General features: G+C 34.6%; 1 protein-coding gene across 7 annotated transcripts in view; it reads left to right on the forward strand.

Moving 5' to 3' along the window:
• VPS13A (vacuolar protein sorting 13 homolog A) overlaps positions 1 to 17,065 on the forward strand; it is a 267,040-nt gene that overhangs the window by 205,395 nt on the left and 44,580 nt on the right. For 6 of the 7 annotated variants that reach the window (XR_010407545.1, XM_045882283.3, XM_064578959.1 and 3 more), the window contains 7 exons: positions 5,709 to 5,941; positions 8,908 to 9,061; positions 9,567 to 9,713; positions 9,915 to 9,996; positions 11,043 to 11,112; positions 11,945 to 12,050; positions 16,460 to 16,573. Coding sequence is in view for 6 of the 7 variants with exons in the window: in XM_045882283.3 (XP_045738239.1) it covers positions 5,709 to 5,941; positions 8,908 to 9,061; positions 9,567 to 9,713; positions 9,915 to 9,996; positions 11,043 to 11,112; positions 11,945 to 12,050; positions 16,460 to 16,573 (906 nt within the window). In the remaining variant the exon portion in view is untranslated. The remainder of the gene's footprint in view (positions 1 to 5,708; positions 5,942 to 8,907; positions 9,062 to 9,566; positions 9,714 to 9,914; positions 9,997 to 11,042; positions 11,113 to 11,944; positions 12,051 to 16,459; positions 16,574 to 17,065) is intronic. The other variant, XM_064578958.1, reaches the window with a different exon arrangement.

Consider the following 17,065-nt stretch of genomic DNA (forward strand, 5'->3'; position numbering starts at 1 on the left):
TAAAAGGAGTATTCAAATTTTAACCAAAACATTTAAAACCAGAAGAGGTCCTGTATGACTACATCATTATTTGCTGCTGTTACGTTATAAAAGGTACACTAGGCTTAGGTAAGGTGCTTTCAGCATTTGTCTCATAAACAGTATTGCACTGACAGTCATTTTAGGTCAATGTGGCTTCTGTGAGGATCATTTTAGGGACCCACTAAGGAATTTATTTTTGAGTGGTTTATTATAATGATAAAGTTATGTATAAACATTTTCCAGTAACATTTTGAATGACTTTGAGAAATTCTTATTAAAATGTTATTAGTCAGGATGCCCAGTGGCTCATTCAGTTAAGTGTCTGCCTTCGGATCAGGTCATGATCCCGGGGTCCTGGGATTGAGCCCGACGTGGGGCTCCCTGCTCAGCGGGAAGTCTGCTTCTCTCTCTCCCTCTGCCTGCAGCTCCCCCTGCTTGTGCATGCATGCACGCTCTCTCTCTCTCTTTCTCTCTCCCCCTCTGTCAAATAAAATCTTTAAAAAAAAAAATTCTTGAGATAGATACTGTGTTAGTCTGGTTGGGCTGCCATGACAGAATACCTTAGTCTGGGTGGCTTAAACCACACAAATTTATTTCTCAGAGTTTGAGAGCTGGAAGCCCAAGATCAAAGTGCCAGCATGGTCAGGTTCTGGTGAACCTGATGAGGACTCTTCTTGACTTGCAGTTGACCACCCTCTCACTCTGTCCTCACGTGGTGGAGAGAGAAGGAGTGAACTCTCTGGTATCTCTTAGCAGGATACTAATCTTGTTGGATCAGAGCCCTAACCCCTCCTTTATGATGTCATTTAACCTTAACTACCTCCATAAAGGCCCTGTGTCCAAAAGAGTCACATTGGAGGTTGGGACTTGAACATAAGACTTTGGGGGAGTGAGGGGACACAATCGAGTTAATAGCAGATACTGAGATCAGTGGTTTTCAGATTTTCCTTTTATATGAAGTCACTTAAAGGCACAAATTTCCCTCCAAAAAACGGCATTAGTTTTATCTCACAAATTTTGATGTACTTTATATTTATTATCCTTTAGTTCAAAATATTTTCTAAATTTCATTTGTATTTATTTTTATATCCATATATATATTTTGTTTTTAATATTTTACATATTTTTTATTTTGTGTTTTTTTTTTTTTTTATATTTTGGTTTCATGGCTCCTTAGGTCATTGCTTAGTTTTCAAAAAGTAAGGGAATTTCCTAATTACGTTCATTGATTTCTAACTTAATTCCACTGTGATTTGAGAACATACTCTGATTCGGTCCTGATATTTATTGAGATAGATATTGTGGGCCAGATTTTGTGTAGTCATTTTGTGCATATTTCATGTATATTTAAAAAGAATATTCTGTAGTTGTTGGTTACAATATTCTATATATGTCAATTTCAAGTTTATTATTATTGTTTAAATCTTCTAACTCATTAGGTTTTTTGCATGTTTGCTTGTAGCATTGTATTTAAAATCTCTTGTAGATACATACTTTCATCTTTTAGTTTTTTAATTTTGGCTTTTATATTTTGAAACTGTGATTAGGTTGATAAAAATTTAGAATTGTTATATTTTCCTGGTAGGTTGATCATTTTAATCATGCATCATTAGTATATAATATTGCAGTGCCCACCATTGTATCTTTTTAGATTTAAACATTTAGACTCTCCAAACTATCACAGACTACAGTCTGCAACTGCCTACACAGAAAGATACAGGTCAGGAAGCAAAGCTTGCCAGCCGGGAGCATCACACATTTTGCCTACCAGTTAAGGAAGCATTCTCTTTGGTCACCTGCAATGACAGTTTTCTTGTGATGGAACAAGGCTCACTTGGGTGTGTTATGAGCCACTTTGACCTACACGCCCTATTCCACAATAGCACATATCTCTTGTAACAACCCATGACCATAGCTTATATGTGTTCTGCAAGGAATGTATAGACATCATCACACTAAAAGAAATTTGTAGCTTTTAGTGCTACTACAACATGCATTCTTGACTTACTAAAACCTGCTGTAAATTAGTACTGGTACTAATTTCCCAATAATATGAGGACTTTGGAACTCTTACTCCATTTACCCTCTTTAATCTTATGTACTGTTGTGTGTTTTATTTCTAAATATATACTAAATCCCATAAGAAGTATTATTACTGCTTTCTGCAACTAATAATGCATTTAAATTAACTCACATGTTTTCCTTTCTTCCATTTTTCCGAACTGCCTCTCCATGTTTCCATTTGTGTTAATTTTTCTTCTCTTCAGTATTTTTCTAATGCGAGTCGACAGCTGACAAATTGTCTTTCAGTTTCATTTGTCTAGAAATGTCTTTATTTTGTCCCTTTTTTTTTGTAGGATATTTATGCTGGATGTCAAATTTCAGAGTTGGCACTTGTTTTTTTCTTCACCTTAGGACTCCAGTATTACAAAAATATTAGACCTTTTCACCATGTCCCTTGTGATTTTCATGTGATATTCTATATTGTTTCATCCTTTTCTCTCTGACTTCAGTATGAATATCTTTTTCTGACCTTTCACTAGACGTCTCTTGTGGTGTCTAATCTCTTAAAGTCATCCATTGAGTTCTTAACTTTAATTATTGAAATGATCAGTTCTAGGATTTCTTTTTAGAAGTTTTGTTTCAAAATTCTCTACCTTGTTACATTGAATATATATATTTTTTAAAGATTTTATTTATTTATTTGACAGAGAGACAGCAAGAGAGGGAACACAAGCAGGGGGAGTGGGAGAGGGAGAAGCAGGCTTCCTGCTGAGCAGAGAGCCCGATGGGGGCTCGATCCCAGGACCCTCGGATCATGACCTGAGCCGAAGGCAGACACTTGATGACTGAGCCACCCAGGTGCCCCTACACTGAATATATTAGTTGTAGCTATTTTAAAGCCTATCTGATAATCTGATATCTAGATCTCTTGTGGATACTGTTATATCTTCTCTTTTTTTTTTCTTAGTGTTCACTCATATATATTCCTTAAATGCATGTTTAATTTTGACTATGTGCTGGACATAGTATATGAAAAGTTTTAGCAACAGTTTTAGGCACTGTATAGTATCCCTTTTTTCTTGAGAAGAAATGGTTTTGCCTTTGTCAGGCAGCTGGTCTGGGGGGTGGATTACCTTAATCTAAAGGAGGATTGAAATGATTTGAATCTAGTCTTCAATCCTTGTAAGAACTAATCTACTTTGAGTTCACCCTGCCACCTAGAGTATAGCCCTTTGGGGACTCAACTAAAAGCCTAAGCTGTTGACCCCTTCTTTTTTTTAATGCCCTATATTCCAGCTTTAATCCTTCCATTTCCATGAGACTATGCAATATTTTTCTGATTTTCTTAACTTCTCAGTGTCTGCTTCTACTTTTAGAATTGGCAGTTGGCTTTTTGAGAATTCCTTCTCACTCAGATCTTGGCTTCATTAATCCTACTGTCTTGGTAGCCTTGCTGTCTTTTCAAACACATTATCCTCTTTATATTTTGTCTAGTGAAAGTTCTTGTTCTTAGCAAGAGGGTTGGTCTAGAGATCACCTACTCATCAACTGCTAGAGCAGTAACTCATGGTATCTTTTCAAAATTAAGCTTGTTAGCATATTGGGAGTGTTACGGCATTTTGTGTATTGATTTTGTATGCAGAAAACTCACTGAATTCTCTTATTAATATTACTTGTTTTTTATTTTTCTATATGGGCAGTCATGACTCAAATAATGAGAGTTTTGTTTTCCCCTTTTCAGTCCTTTCATCTTTAATTTCTTTTTGCCTTACTGGACTGGTTAGGATCTTTAATATACTATTGAGTGAAAGTGGTGTTTGCAAATATTTTTGCCTTATATGTGATCTTAAATTACATACCTTCAACATTTTGCCTTCAAATATGATCTTTGCCAAAGTTTGGTATTTTCTTTTTTTGGAGGACAGTTTGATAAGAGGTTAAAAAAAAAAGCAAAACTCCTCATCTACTCTTCTGTTTGCCAAAGATTTTTATTATGGCTGGATATTGAGTTTTATAAAATGTTTTCTCCCAAATAGGTGCTGTTTTATTTGCATAACTTTTTTCTTGCAAACAGCCATCTTGAGTCACTTTAATTCCTCCTGTAGAATTTCCTACAGGAGTGAGTCCTTGTTGATGGTGAAATTTAGTAGTTTTTGTCTTTAGGCAACTTTATTTTGTACTTACTGAAGGATATTTTTGCTGAGTAAGGAAATTCTGGGTTGAGGGTCATTTTCTCTTAGTATATTGATATATTTTTCCATTGTATTCTAGTTTTGCTGTTGTGGAGTCCAGTGTAGATTTTTTTGTCTTTTGATGTATTTGAGAAGGCTGCCTGTAATTGGCCTAATTTTAATTTTTTAATTCTTGGTTATTAGAATTTATTCAGGAAGAATGATTTTATTTTATATAAATAATCTTATTTGATCTTTTGATTAGTACTTTTGCATATTTATATCATAATGCTAGTTAAACTTTATAAAGATAAATCTGAAATCCACTTCAGAATATTAGGACTTCAGAATTATTTGGAAATAAATTAGTTGTCTTATTTTTCATTGTAGTTTTAGTGCTATGTATTTTATTTTAGCAAGTATTATAAATAGATTAAGTACTGACTTTATGGTAGCAATTCCACTTTTTAAATTCACTGTATTATAACATGAATGTGTATGATACAGTATGTCCCCCGCCATCTCATACCCCCAGTGGATGCTCAAAACCACTGATAGTACCAAGCCATATATAAACCATGTTTTTTCCTATGCATACATACCTGTGATAAAGTTTAATTTATAAATTAGGCACAGTGAGGGATTAAAAACAAAAACTAATAATAAAATGAAACAATTATTTACTGTAATAAAAGTCCTATGAATGTGGTCTCTCTCTCTCTCAAAATACTTTGTACTCGCCCTTATGATGATGATGTGAGATGATAAAATGCATAGATGGGTGAGATGAAATGAGATGAAAGACGTAGGCGTTGGGATGTAATATTAGACTACTACCGATCTTCCGACCATATGTCAGAAGGAGGATCATCTGCTTCTGGAATGTGGTTGACCACAAGTAGCTGAAACTATGGAATGCAAAACCATAGAGAAGGGGGACTACTGTATATTAAAATTTCCTATTGATCAGAATATTCACTAGAATATTGACCAAAAATTCATGGCTGACTGTTTATTATTAGAATTTGCTATTATCTTGTCATTGAACTTCAAGACCCTGATATTAACACAATGCTTATAAATAAGGGCTTCCTGCAGAATTAACCATGTGGTGAATATCTGTGCTTTATAGAGCATGCAACTGAAGTGTCAGATATTTTTTATCCTATTTCTGACTGAACAACTTTTAACATGTAACACATTGATTGGTCTTAGAATAAAGCAAAGAAAATAATATTTTGTGTTATTGATTAGTCTACTAAGGAAGACTAAATTTTTTTAAGATGTTGAAAGAACAATAACAGTTAACCTGTCTTCCTGATTAATAACTTCATAATAATAATGGCAGAGGCTAACATCAACTGATTTTAATTATGTAAATTTCTGAATGTTATACAAATACTAATTCATTTAGTTTGTCCAACCCTTTGAAGGAGTTACCATTATAATTCTCATTTTTCAAATGTGGAATCTAGATTTCCTGTTGGTTAAGACTCTGATTTTTTGTTTTAGGATATGATGACACCTATAAATTTGGGGAAAAAGACCATTTATTTAGTTTCATTCTTTGAAGGCTTACAACGCATTATTTTATTCACTGAAGATCCAAGGGTATTTAAAGCAACATATGAAAGTGAGAAAGCAGAGTTAGCAGAGCAAGAAATTGTGTTGGCCTTACAAGATGTTGGAATTTCTCTCGTCAACAACTACACAAAGCAAGAAGTAGCCTATATTGGCATTACAAGGTTAGATACATTAAATTTTAAGTAATTAGTTCTTAATCATTAAGAACGGTGATAGTAAAATCTAAAATTATTGTTTAAATTTTGTGTTTTGACTATTATACTAAGCTAATGCTGATTTAAAAATGCTTTTGAGATTTTTTTTTTGCCTTTTGAGATAAAGATATGTCAGAAATCAAATTTATAAATCCGGTCTTATGTTGATGATCTCAGCTTTCAAAAAAGATTATTCAGCTTATCAAAAGTATACTTTATTTAACATGTCATAAGGAAATATTTAATTTTCTATTACTACCCACGGTCTAGGATACAGTGTAGATGCTCCATAAATAGTTGTTGGAGGAATAAAGCCAATCATTCTTTAACTTGAGCTTGACACTTTTAAGATACAATAAGATAATATGGAATATATCATTCCCCATGTAAATCATCACCAGTAAAACTATTCTTTATCCTTTAATATTCCTGTTCATAAATACTTAAGGTAAAATTAATTTGTATATATTAGTGCCTAATTTGAGAGCATTTATAGATTCCAGTCTGTATAACCAGGATAATGTAGTTTGAACCCTTGAGTTTAAGCTGTCACACAATTTAAAGGTATATGGTATAGGTTTAAATTTGTTTTTCTATATAAATTCATCTAGAAACGCCCTTGACTTTTCATTGAATGGAATCCATGCCATTTAAAAAGGAATATTAAAAACTATTTTTATTCTTAAGAAGTGTGTTTATTATTTTCTAAGTGCTATGCTAAATGATGTGAGTGCAAAGAGGAATAATACACAGTTCCTGCCTCTCTGTTTATTAAGTGAATATAAATTTTAGAGGGAATTAATAAATAGAATACTTAAATAACTTATATTTGTAAACGGGGTAATTTTAGAATGTAGATGGATGTTTTTATTCTGTATTTAAGTCTTTCAGCAGTTTTTCAGTGAGATTTGTTCCATCCCCTCTTAGATTACAATTTCACACTTTGTCTCATTTTAAACCCCTATTTTCTCTCATACCTCACTGCCCTGTATCCCATTTCAGTGAGAAAATGGAAGCAGTCAAAAGGGAATTTCCAAAGACCCACTCCCCCAAATCACAACTTTCTACCCATGAACATTTTTTACCTACACACTGTGCCAACATCTTCTCCACAGTTATCATAGATACATGTGCTCCTATTTAAAAATATTTTTCAACTTTGCACTCTATTCCATTTCCTCTTGCCTTCTTGAGACATTGATCCCACAATTCTTTCTCTCTCCTATATCAATAATTTTTGGCTCTCTTTTGGGTTATGCCCATTAGTATTATTTATCTCAACTTAAAAAATTCTCTTGAGTCTACTTTCCCTGCTACCCTCTGCCTACTTTTTAGCTTCCTTTTATAGCCAAACTCCTCAAAAGTGTTATCAGTTACAGAAGAGTTTAATATACTCACTATATCCAATAATTATTTTACCTGTTCTTTCTTTAACCACTCCAGCAGGAGTTTGCTGTCAATGCACCATGACACTGGTCTTGTCAAGATCACCAGAGACCAGTCCTCATGTTGCTTACGTTTACAGCACTTACACAGATCTCGTCTTTTTTTTTTTTTTTTTCCTCCTTGATAGTTTTTCTTTGCCTTGACTTTCAGGATACCTCACCATCTTGGTTTTTCTTTCTATCCCAGAATTCTCCACTTTATGTGTTCGTTCCTTGGCTACTTCTCAGCTGCTTAATACTGGGTGCCCTGGAGCCCTCAGACTTGAGTCCTCTTCTCTTCTCTGTTTCAAATACCACAATATATGCCAAAAAAATTTAGCAAATGTTTCTTTAACCAGAACTTTGTCCCGAACTCCACACTTGTATATCTACCACCTACACAAAATATCTACTCTTATATCTAAGAGACGTCTTAAACTTCATATGCGTAAAACCTGGTTCCTCATATCCTTCTACAAAACCTGCTTCCCCATTGGAGTTAATGACAACTCCCTCCTTCTGGTTGCTCAGGCAAAAAGCTTTGGAATCATCTTTGATTCCTCTCTTTATCTCACACTCCACATCTAATCCATCTAGAAGTTCTGTGCTGACCCTACCTTCAAGACAGACACAGGTCTGACCATTTTTTACTGCCTCACTGTTCTACCCTAGGTAGAGCCATCACCGTTTTTCTCCTGACTTATTCCATTAAACTCCTAACCAGTTTTCCTGCTTCTGACCTTCATCCCCACCCCTTCCCCTCTCTCCCAGAACACAGTGTATTCTTTATAAAGCTTAAGTCAGATCACGTTGATGATCTCATCTTTCAGTGATTTCTCATTTCACAATAAAACTCAGTCTTTACAATATTCTATAAGGCTTTACATTATCTGGCTTCCCACTGTCTGTCTTACTTCATCTTCTACCCTTAGTGTGTTCCAGACCTGCCTGCCTTCTTGCTCTTCTTTGTACACTATAGGCGTGCTCTGCTTTTGAGTCTTTGCTGTAGCTAGTCCCTGTCCCAGGAATGCTTTTCTCTTGTCTGCTGGGTAACTCCCTTCTCTGCTGTGAGGTTGCTGAAGTCCCGTCTTGTCAGTGACACCCTGGCTGAGCACTCTGTTTCAGTACTGCAGCCCCCATCACTTGGCATATCTCAGTACTCCAGATCACTCACCCTGTCTTACTTTTTCTTTTTTCAAAAGCATTTTCACTTCTTAACTATATTATAATATACAAATTTATTATATTTACTATTTATGGGTCTGTCACTCCACTAAAATAAAGCTCTAGGATGGCAAGGATGTTTACTGATAATATCTCTACCACCTAAATAGTGTCTGGGTAAAAGTCTAAGTATTGATTGAATTCTTATTTTTAAATCTGTAGTGTACTTGCATATAACTGAGGATATTGTAAAATTTTACTGAAGGTTTTGCAATTCATGTAATAAACCAGGTAAAATGAAAATGTTTATAAATTAGCACCATGATTTTTGCTTTCATATATAAGTTCTGATGTGGTTTGGGAGACAAAGCCCAAGAAGAAGGCAAGATGGAAGCCAATGAGTGTAAAGCACACTGAGAAGTTAGAGAAAGAATTTAAGGAATATACTGAATCTTCACCTTCAGAAGATAAGGTTGTTGAATTGGACACTAACATTCCGGTAATATTTTTAAGTACTGATGTGAAGTGTTAATTTTTACCTGTTGTAATTAGATGAATCACTGGTGAACTTTTAAGGAAAGTCTGGTTTCCTTACAAAACAGTGAATTCTGTCATATATACTTTATACAAAATAAAGGAATAGTTGTCTGTATTAACAACTCAGACTTTCTCTTAAGATGCGAATGAGATCTATTCCTTAGTTAACAAGAAGCCAATATGTTGTTTTACTTATTTTACTTTTTATTTTTTCTTTTACCACTTTATTTTTTAGTAAATTTATATAAAAAGCGATACAACTAAGTTGTAAGGATTATATGAACATTTTTGTGAGTTGTATTGGAAAGATCCAGTCTAAACCTAGTCAAATTGTAAAGATCCAGTCTAATCAACTATTTAGGCTGCTGTTTTAATTAACATTATCTTTAAAGTTTTCGGTACAAATTTCTAATTTTAATTATGAATACAGAGAAATACAACAGTCTGGGGGGGGCGGTATTTTTCAGGTTCGCTTCACACCTAGTGGTACTAACATGAAAATTCTGCAGCCACATGTAATAGCTATAAGAAGAAATTATCTTCCAGCATTGAAAGTAGAATATAGCACATCTGCACATCAGTCATCATTTAGAATTCAAGTTTACAGAATACAGGTGAGTCTGAAAAGATAGTCAAATTGTATTCTTAAGGAACATAGCAATAAACCAAATGTATTCCCATGGTCTCTCTTACCTAGTACTTCAGTTTCAGTGTTGATCTAGACTGCTTGATTCCTTCTACTTATTAAATCCTGTTATTCTAGTCGGGTTCTGTAATTAACATATTAATATACTGACCTGTCTTTATTTTCTTAGATCCAAAACCAGATACATGGTGCTATATTTCCATTTGTGTTTTATCCAATTAAACCTCCCAAGTCGGTCACCATGGATTCAGGTTTGTTTATATTTTTAGATTGCTATAAAAATGTTTATATTCTCTGTATGGTTTATTTTATTAAAAAACCACGAAACCATTCTCAAGTTTAGTTTCTGTGGGATCATTAGAAAATTAAACCTCTTGGGCGCCTGGGTGGCTCAGTTGGTTAAGCGACTGCCTTCGGCTCAGGTCATGATCCTGGAGTCCTGGGATCGAGTCCCGCATCGGGCTCCCTGCTCAGCGGGGAGTCTGCTTCTCCCTCTGACCCTCTCCCCTCTCATGTGCTCTCTCTCATTCTCTCTCTCTCAAATAAATAAATAAAATCTTTAAAAAAAAAAAAAATTAAACCTCTTGTAAAGGAACAAGTACTCAACTAAGGTCAACAACACATTGAATTCTGAGGAGAAGATTAATTAGGAATATATATTTAAATTTTTAGAAATATTACTGATTTGTAAATTCCTGATTTAAAAGCCACCAGGACCTTTGAATAAATTGTGAAGAAAATCAAATTCAGAGTGGTTTCTGACCATGGAAAATGTCCTGTATTCTCCAGATGAGTGTAATGACAAGTCTATTCTTCCATCCTCTGCTTCTCCCTCGAATTCCTTCTTTCTCTGTTATCCCTCTTCCCCTTTCTCTTTCCTCCCTCCTGCCCTTGCTTCCCGCCCGCCACCTCCACACCACTGGCTCTGAACTATCTAAGGCGGTATTGATAATCTGCTTGGAAGCTGTTCACCATTGCACATGCCTAAGCCCCTCTACCTGGAAGCCCAGGACAAGACCCTGAAATCTGTGTTTTCACAGTGTTTCCCTGGTGATTCTAATGCATACTTCTACTTTAAAATTGCTAATTTAAGGATTTATCCTTAAAGTGAATACAGATACTTAAAAAAAAACATCCTGGGGTCTGAAATAAGACTGTAATCAATCTTACAAATAGTAATTTTAATTGACACTCATGATTTAGTAAATCTCCATTGTGATGTGTATTAAATTGCAAGAAAATGCTTATCTTTTGCTTAAAGCATCATGGGATTAATCCTATTTATTAACTTTTGTAGCTCCAAAGCCCTTTACAGATGTCAGTATTGTCATGAGATCTGCAGGGCATTCCCAGATATCACGTATTAAGTAAGTGTCTTAATATATTTCTGTGTGTTTATTTAATGTTTTGATTTAAATATGTGAATTAATTATACTCTCTAAAGAATCGATTTCAGGTGAGGCAAAGGTTTACATGCAAAATATTAAATTATAAAGATCATTAGGAAAATCTGTTTTATAATCTTGAAGAGTCAGAAGGCTGTGAATGAAATGTACTTGTATTTTATTTATTGTTTTCTCATTTTTCTATAATTACTGCATATTGTTTTAGAAACAAGAAAAAATGGTATCTTAAAATTGTCACCACCCAGTCTAAGAAATAGAATATTGACAGAAACATCCATTGATATATTACTCCCCTATTTCTTGTTTTCTCCACCCTGTCAACCACGATAAACACTAACTTCATCCCTTATGTTTTAAAATATAATTTCATTCCACATATGTACCTAAACACATATGTGTTTACCACATATGTACCTTCTTAGTTTTCCTTTTTTCATTAAAAAAAATTTTTTTTTTTGTTAAACTGAATGTGTACTTTTAGGACTGGATTTTTTCATTCAACTTTTTACCAAAATTTATTATTTTTGCTGTATTCGCTAGAGTTTATTATCACTAATGTATAATAATCTGCTCTATGACTATATACCACAGTTTACTTATCAGTTTTCTCTTCATAGGCATTTTCACATTTTGAGTTGGTTGGTATTATGAACAATGTTGCCATGACATTTTTGTTCATTTAGAAAATCCTAAATTTCAACATTCTAATAGTTATCTAATGCTTTTTTCCTCACCTGATTTTCTTAATGCACTTAATCGATGGTTTTTAAATGTTTTCTACTTTGTATTATAGGTATTTCAAGGTGTTGATCCAAGAAATGGACCTCAGGTTAGATCTTGGGTTTGTCTATGCTTTAGCAGAACTTATGACAGAAGCCGAAGTGACTGAAAAAACCGAGGTAAGATTCAGAATGATAGCATTGACGGGAAGGGTTGGGGAAGGAGGAGAACTAAAAGAATTATAAATTTTTAAAGATATTAAAATGGTTTCGATCCATCTTAAAAATAAAGTTTTTAAATTTTTCTTATGCTGCTATGGTGGGTAAATTGGTAGAAATCCCATTTTCAGATTATAGATGAAGAAAGCAAGACAAGTTAAAATAGCCTTATGAAGGTGAGTTAGCGAATAGGAAAGGTTTTAGGCCAGTAGTAGGGAGAAGTAGTCATGGTTCACATCACTGTTTTTTCCTATTTTATTTTCCTGAGTTACTTCTGTTTTGATTAATAACTTAGAAATTTGGGTGTGACAAGAATATTCAGTGAGAGAAGGGATAAAAATAAAAGGTAGTATCTTATGATGGAAAGACTGTAAAATCACAGTGATAGGGTAGCTCGGATCTGATCTCTTTTTCAGCTGTCTTCATATAAAGAACTCTGAAGATAGTATAAATTATGTGGATAAGGACAAAAATTACTTTTTTTTTCTTTTAATAGCAGTTTATTGAAATACAGTTCACACATCATACATTTTAATCATTTGTGGTGGACAGTTCAGTGGTTTTTAATGTATTTACAGAATTGTACAACCATCATTACTGTCTCATTCCAGAACATTTTCATCCACACAAAAAAGAAACCATCCCAGTCTCATACAACCACTAATGTACTTTGTCTATAGGATTTCTTCTTCTAGATATGTGGAATCATCCACTTGTAGTTTTTTTAATGGGCTTCTTACACTTAGCATAATGTTTACAGAGTTCATTCAAGTTGTAGCATGTTTCAGTACGTCATTCCTTTTTATGGCCAACTAATATTCTATTGTTATGGATATATTCCATATTATGTATATCCAGGACTCTGTGGATATGCCACATTTTGTTTATCCATTCATCAGTTAGGGATGTTTGGGCTGTTTCCACATTTTGGCTATTGTGACTAATACTGCTATGAATATTTGTAAAGTTTGAAATCATAAAAAATGTATGATTCTTAATGCATCATCATCAACACTTGTTTTCGTCTATCCTTTGGATTTTAGCCATCGTAGTGGGTGTGAAGTAGTGTATCATTGTGATTTTGATTTACTTGTACCTGATGAGTAATGATGTTGGGCATCTTTTGATGTGTTGATGTACCACTTACATATTTTCTACAGAGAAATGTCTGTTCAGATCCTTTGCCTTTGTTAAATAGGTTGTCTCCTTTTTATTGAATTGTAATATTCTGAATACAAGTCCCATACCAGATAAATGATTTGCAAATATTTTCTCTCATTCTGTGTGTTGTGTTTTACTTCCTGATGTCTTTTGAAGCACAAAAGCTTAATGATAATGAAATCCAAATTCTTTTTAGTTGTTGTTCATGTTTTTGGTGTCATCTTTAAGAGTCCTTTGCCAGATCTAAGGATGCTTGACCAACTGTTCCACCCAGGCACCCCAACTATTAATCTTATCAGCGTCCTCTTGTATGTAATAAGTTGCTTTTCTCTTCTTGTTTTTAAGATTTTCTCCTTGTCTTTGACTTTCAGCAGTTTAACTGTTATGTATCTGTTGTGAACCTCTTTCCATTTATGCACTAGGAGTTCATTTGGCCTCCTGGATATGTTACTGTTTTTCATTGAATTTAGAAAGTGTTCAGCTATTTCTTCGCATATTTTTTCTACTTTTTCTCTCTTTTCTCCTTCCGATACTCCCATATTGTATATGTTAGTATGCTTAATGGTGTACCACATTTCTGAGACTGCTGATTTTTCCTCTGTTCTCCAGATTGCATAATCTTTAACACTTCAAGTTCATGATGAAACAATGCATTTAATTTAGCATATAATGAAGTGTTTATATTTCTTCTGTCAGCTCAAATACACTGTTAGGTTCTTCTAGTGAATCTTCCATTTCTGTTACAGTTCTCAATTCCAGAATTTCTAATAGGTTTTTTAATATATAATTTTTCTCTATCTGTATTGCTATATTATTCTGTTTGATAAGACATGGTCATCATAATTTCTTTTACTTTTCTAAATATGGTTTTCTCTAGTTCTTTAGATTTTATTTATTTATTTGGTAGAGAGCATGAGAGAGCACATGCAGGGGGAACAGCACAGGCAGAGGGAGAAGCAGACTCCCCGCTGAGCAGGGAGCCCCATGTGGGGCTCAATCCTAGGACCCTGGGACCATGACCCGAGCCGAAGGCAGTTGCTTAACCGTCTGAGCCCCCCAGGCACCCCAGATTTTCTTTAGTTCTTTGAACATATTTACAGTGGTTACTTGGAAGTATTTTTCTTTCAATCCAGTCTGGTCACATTTCACATGCAGTTTCTTTTGTCTAGTTTTTTCCCAGTGTATGGGTCATACATTCCTATGTCTTTGCATATATCATCATTTTTGGTTGGGAACTGGACATTTTAGATGATACACTATAAAAACTGGCTACCGGTTCCTCTTTCTCCAAAGCTTATTGTTATTAGCTTATTTGTTCATTCTATGACTGGTTAGATTTTTTTATTGAAGTCTATCCTACCCACACCCCTGACTTTTCCTGCATTCTTAAGCTTTTGGTGTTGCTCCTCAGAGAGGTGAAGATCTGGGATACCCACCCTTACCCTAGAATAAGTGGTTTTGGGGCGGGGCCCTCTTTCCTCTCTTTTCACAACCACGCCTAGCTATTGAGCTCCACTAATTGCTGGCTGATTGCTTTATTTTTTTTTCCCACAGTACCTTAGGCCATAAATTGTTCTGCAAACTAATCTAATCAAACTTGGGCTTTTTTTTTTTTTTCTTTTTTGAAGGAATTGATCTGGACATCAGTGTTTGATATTTGTTCTAGCCCCAGGGGGACCCCTTTAAACTGTCTCTTTCCCCATTTTGCTCATGAAAACTAAGAGACCTAGAGTTTAGCCTGTATCTTCATTGAATCAGTGATTTTCCTTATAGTTACCTTTCCCTATGACATTCACTGTTTCCTAAAGCTCAGGCTTCAACTTCTTCACACTCTCTTGCAGTTGAAGGCAGTTTCTTTGGGAAAAGATAGGAGTTAAAGTTTCCTTGTCCCCCAGGTAAAACTATCTGAACCAGAGCTTCAGAGCGGTGGTTGGAACAAGAGCGATGAGAACCCAGTATTCTCATCGGTATCACACCCACTTAGAGCCTTTGTTCCCATGAGTAGAGGCTGGGCAGCAGGATGGAAGCTCCCACATCCCCCATAATGTAGCATTAGCAGCTGGTAACTGGGGGCAGGATAAGAAATGCTGACATCTTATGCCTCCTGGGAAGAAAGTATTCCTGACTGGAGACTGGGCAGAGAGGGAGCTTTGTGTTCTTGAGTATAGCAGTCTAGAGTAGAGTTATGGCTTGTTGAACTAGGAGGGGGATCTGAGAGAATGGTACTTGTTCAAATACTTACAGATTCACTTTTCTTACCAAATTTTTGTAGATTTTTCTTGAAAAGATGTTTTATTTGCTTATACCATTAGGTTCATTCATAGAGGCCTTAAATGTTTTTTTATTTTAATTTTTTAAATATTTATTTATTTTAGAAAGAGCAAGCATGCAGTGGGGGCATAGGGGGGAGGGAGAGAATCTCAAGCAGACTCCCCACTGAGTGTGGACCCTAATGCAGGGCTCCGTCCCATGACCCCAAGATCATGACCTGAGCCAAAACCAAGAGTCAGATGCTTAATCAACTGAGCCACCCAGGCACCCAAATGTTTTTTAATTTCACCAGTTTCACTGGGGAGCTGGTCTAAAGAACCCTTCACACTGTCATCCCAAAAGTCAATTTCCAGATCCTATACTTTTAATAAGGCTATCATTTTATTATTGATGATAGGTCAAAATGTGAATGTTGGGGCCATTTCTCAACATACAGAAGTAACTTAAATGTGTGTTTAAAAGAGAATTAATGTTGATTATCAAGAATGAAAGCCATAATCATCACTTCATACAACATCATTTTCAGTGCCTTCCCCTTTTTGATTATATCATGGGCCTCTGTAGATGTCAGCGAGGTATTTACTAAAAAGCTACAAATGAACTATGATTATATTTAAAGAAACAAATATTCCTAAGAAAGTGTTGGTGCACTAGATTATCATAGCCTTTTGGGATAACTCTGTAGTCCCAAGAAGAAAAGCTTAGTGTTTTTTAATGGATTAGATGGGAACAAAGAAGATATGCTTATCAATTTGTGAGTTAGGGACAAAGCTTTACTAACAGGTGTTAGGTTCCCTTCTCATGCAATAACTTTCTAGTCATGAACAGTGTTGAATATGGATGTTACAGGGGAGTGTTCTGCAGTGTCTGAGCTGTTGACTTAAATGCCTCATACAGATAGATCCTTTAAGTTGTTAATACTTTTTGTTTCTTTATAGATTGAACTTTTTCATAAAGATATAGAAGCTTTCCAAGAAGAATATAAAACAGCTTCATTAGCAGATTCATCACAAGTCAGTCTCTATGAATACTTCCATATATCTCCTATCAAGGTAGGGGAAATAGAAGTCATTTTTATTATTCTCGATAATCTAGGTAATAGCAAATTGACTTGATCTGTTTGGGGAGACGAGCATATAAATTATGTTCTCTAATAGTATATAAATTCTGTAAGTAAAGTAGCAGGAATAGTCCTTTGAAATTTTTATTTATACTTCTAACAGTTTTTCACTATATAGAAATAATATTGGAGCCACCAACAACATGTGTTTATATGTTTATATCGTGACCTAACATTTTGTTACCTTAGTTTTCTGTTAACGTATTTAATGACGGTTTTCAGAATTTTGTGTGTGTCTGTTTATTGGTACAATTGACATATACATTAGTTTCAGATGTATAAGGTAATGATTTGATATTTGTATACACTGTGAAATGATCACCACAATAAGTTAGTTACCATCCATCACCACACAGTGTTAAAAGAAGTTTTTCTTGTGATGAGAACTTTAGGATTTATTTATTCTCTTAACAACTTTCAAATA

This window comes from Mirounga angustirostris, unplaced genomic scaffold (assembly GCF_029215605.1).
Source record: "Mirounga angustirostris isolate CCGP_5_RB_7025 unplaced genomic scaffold, mMirAng1.0.hap1 SCAF_15, whole genome shotgun sequence".
NCBI lineage: Eukaryota > Metazoa > Chordata > Mammalia > Carnivora > Phocidae > Mirounga > Mirounga angustirostris.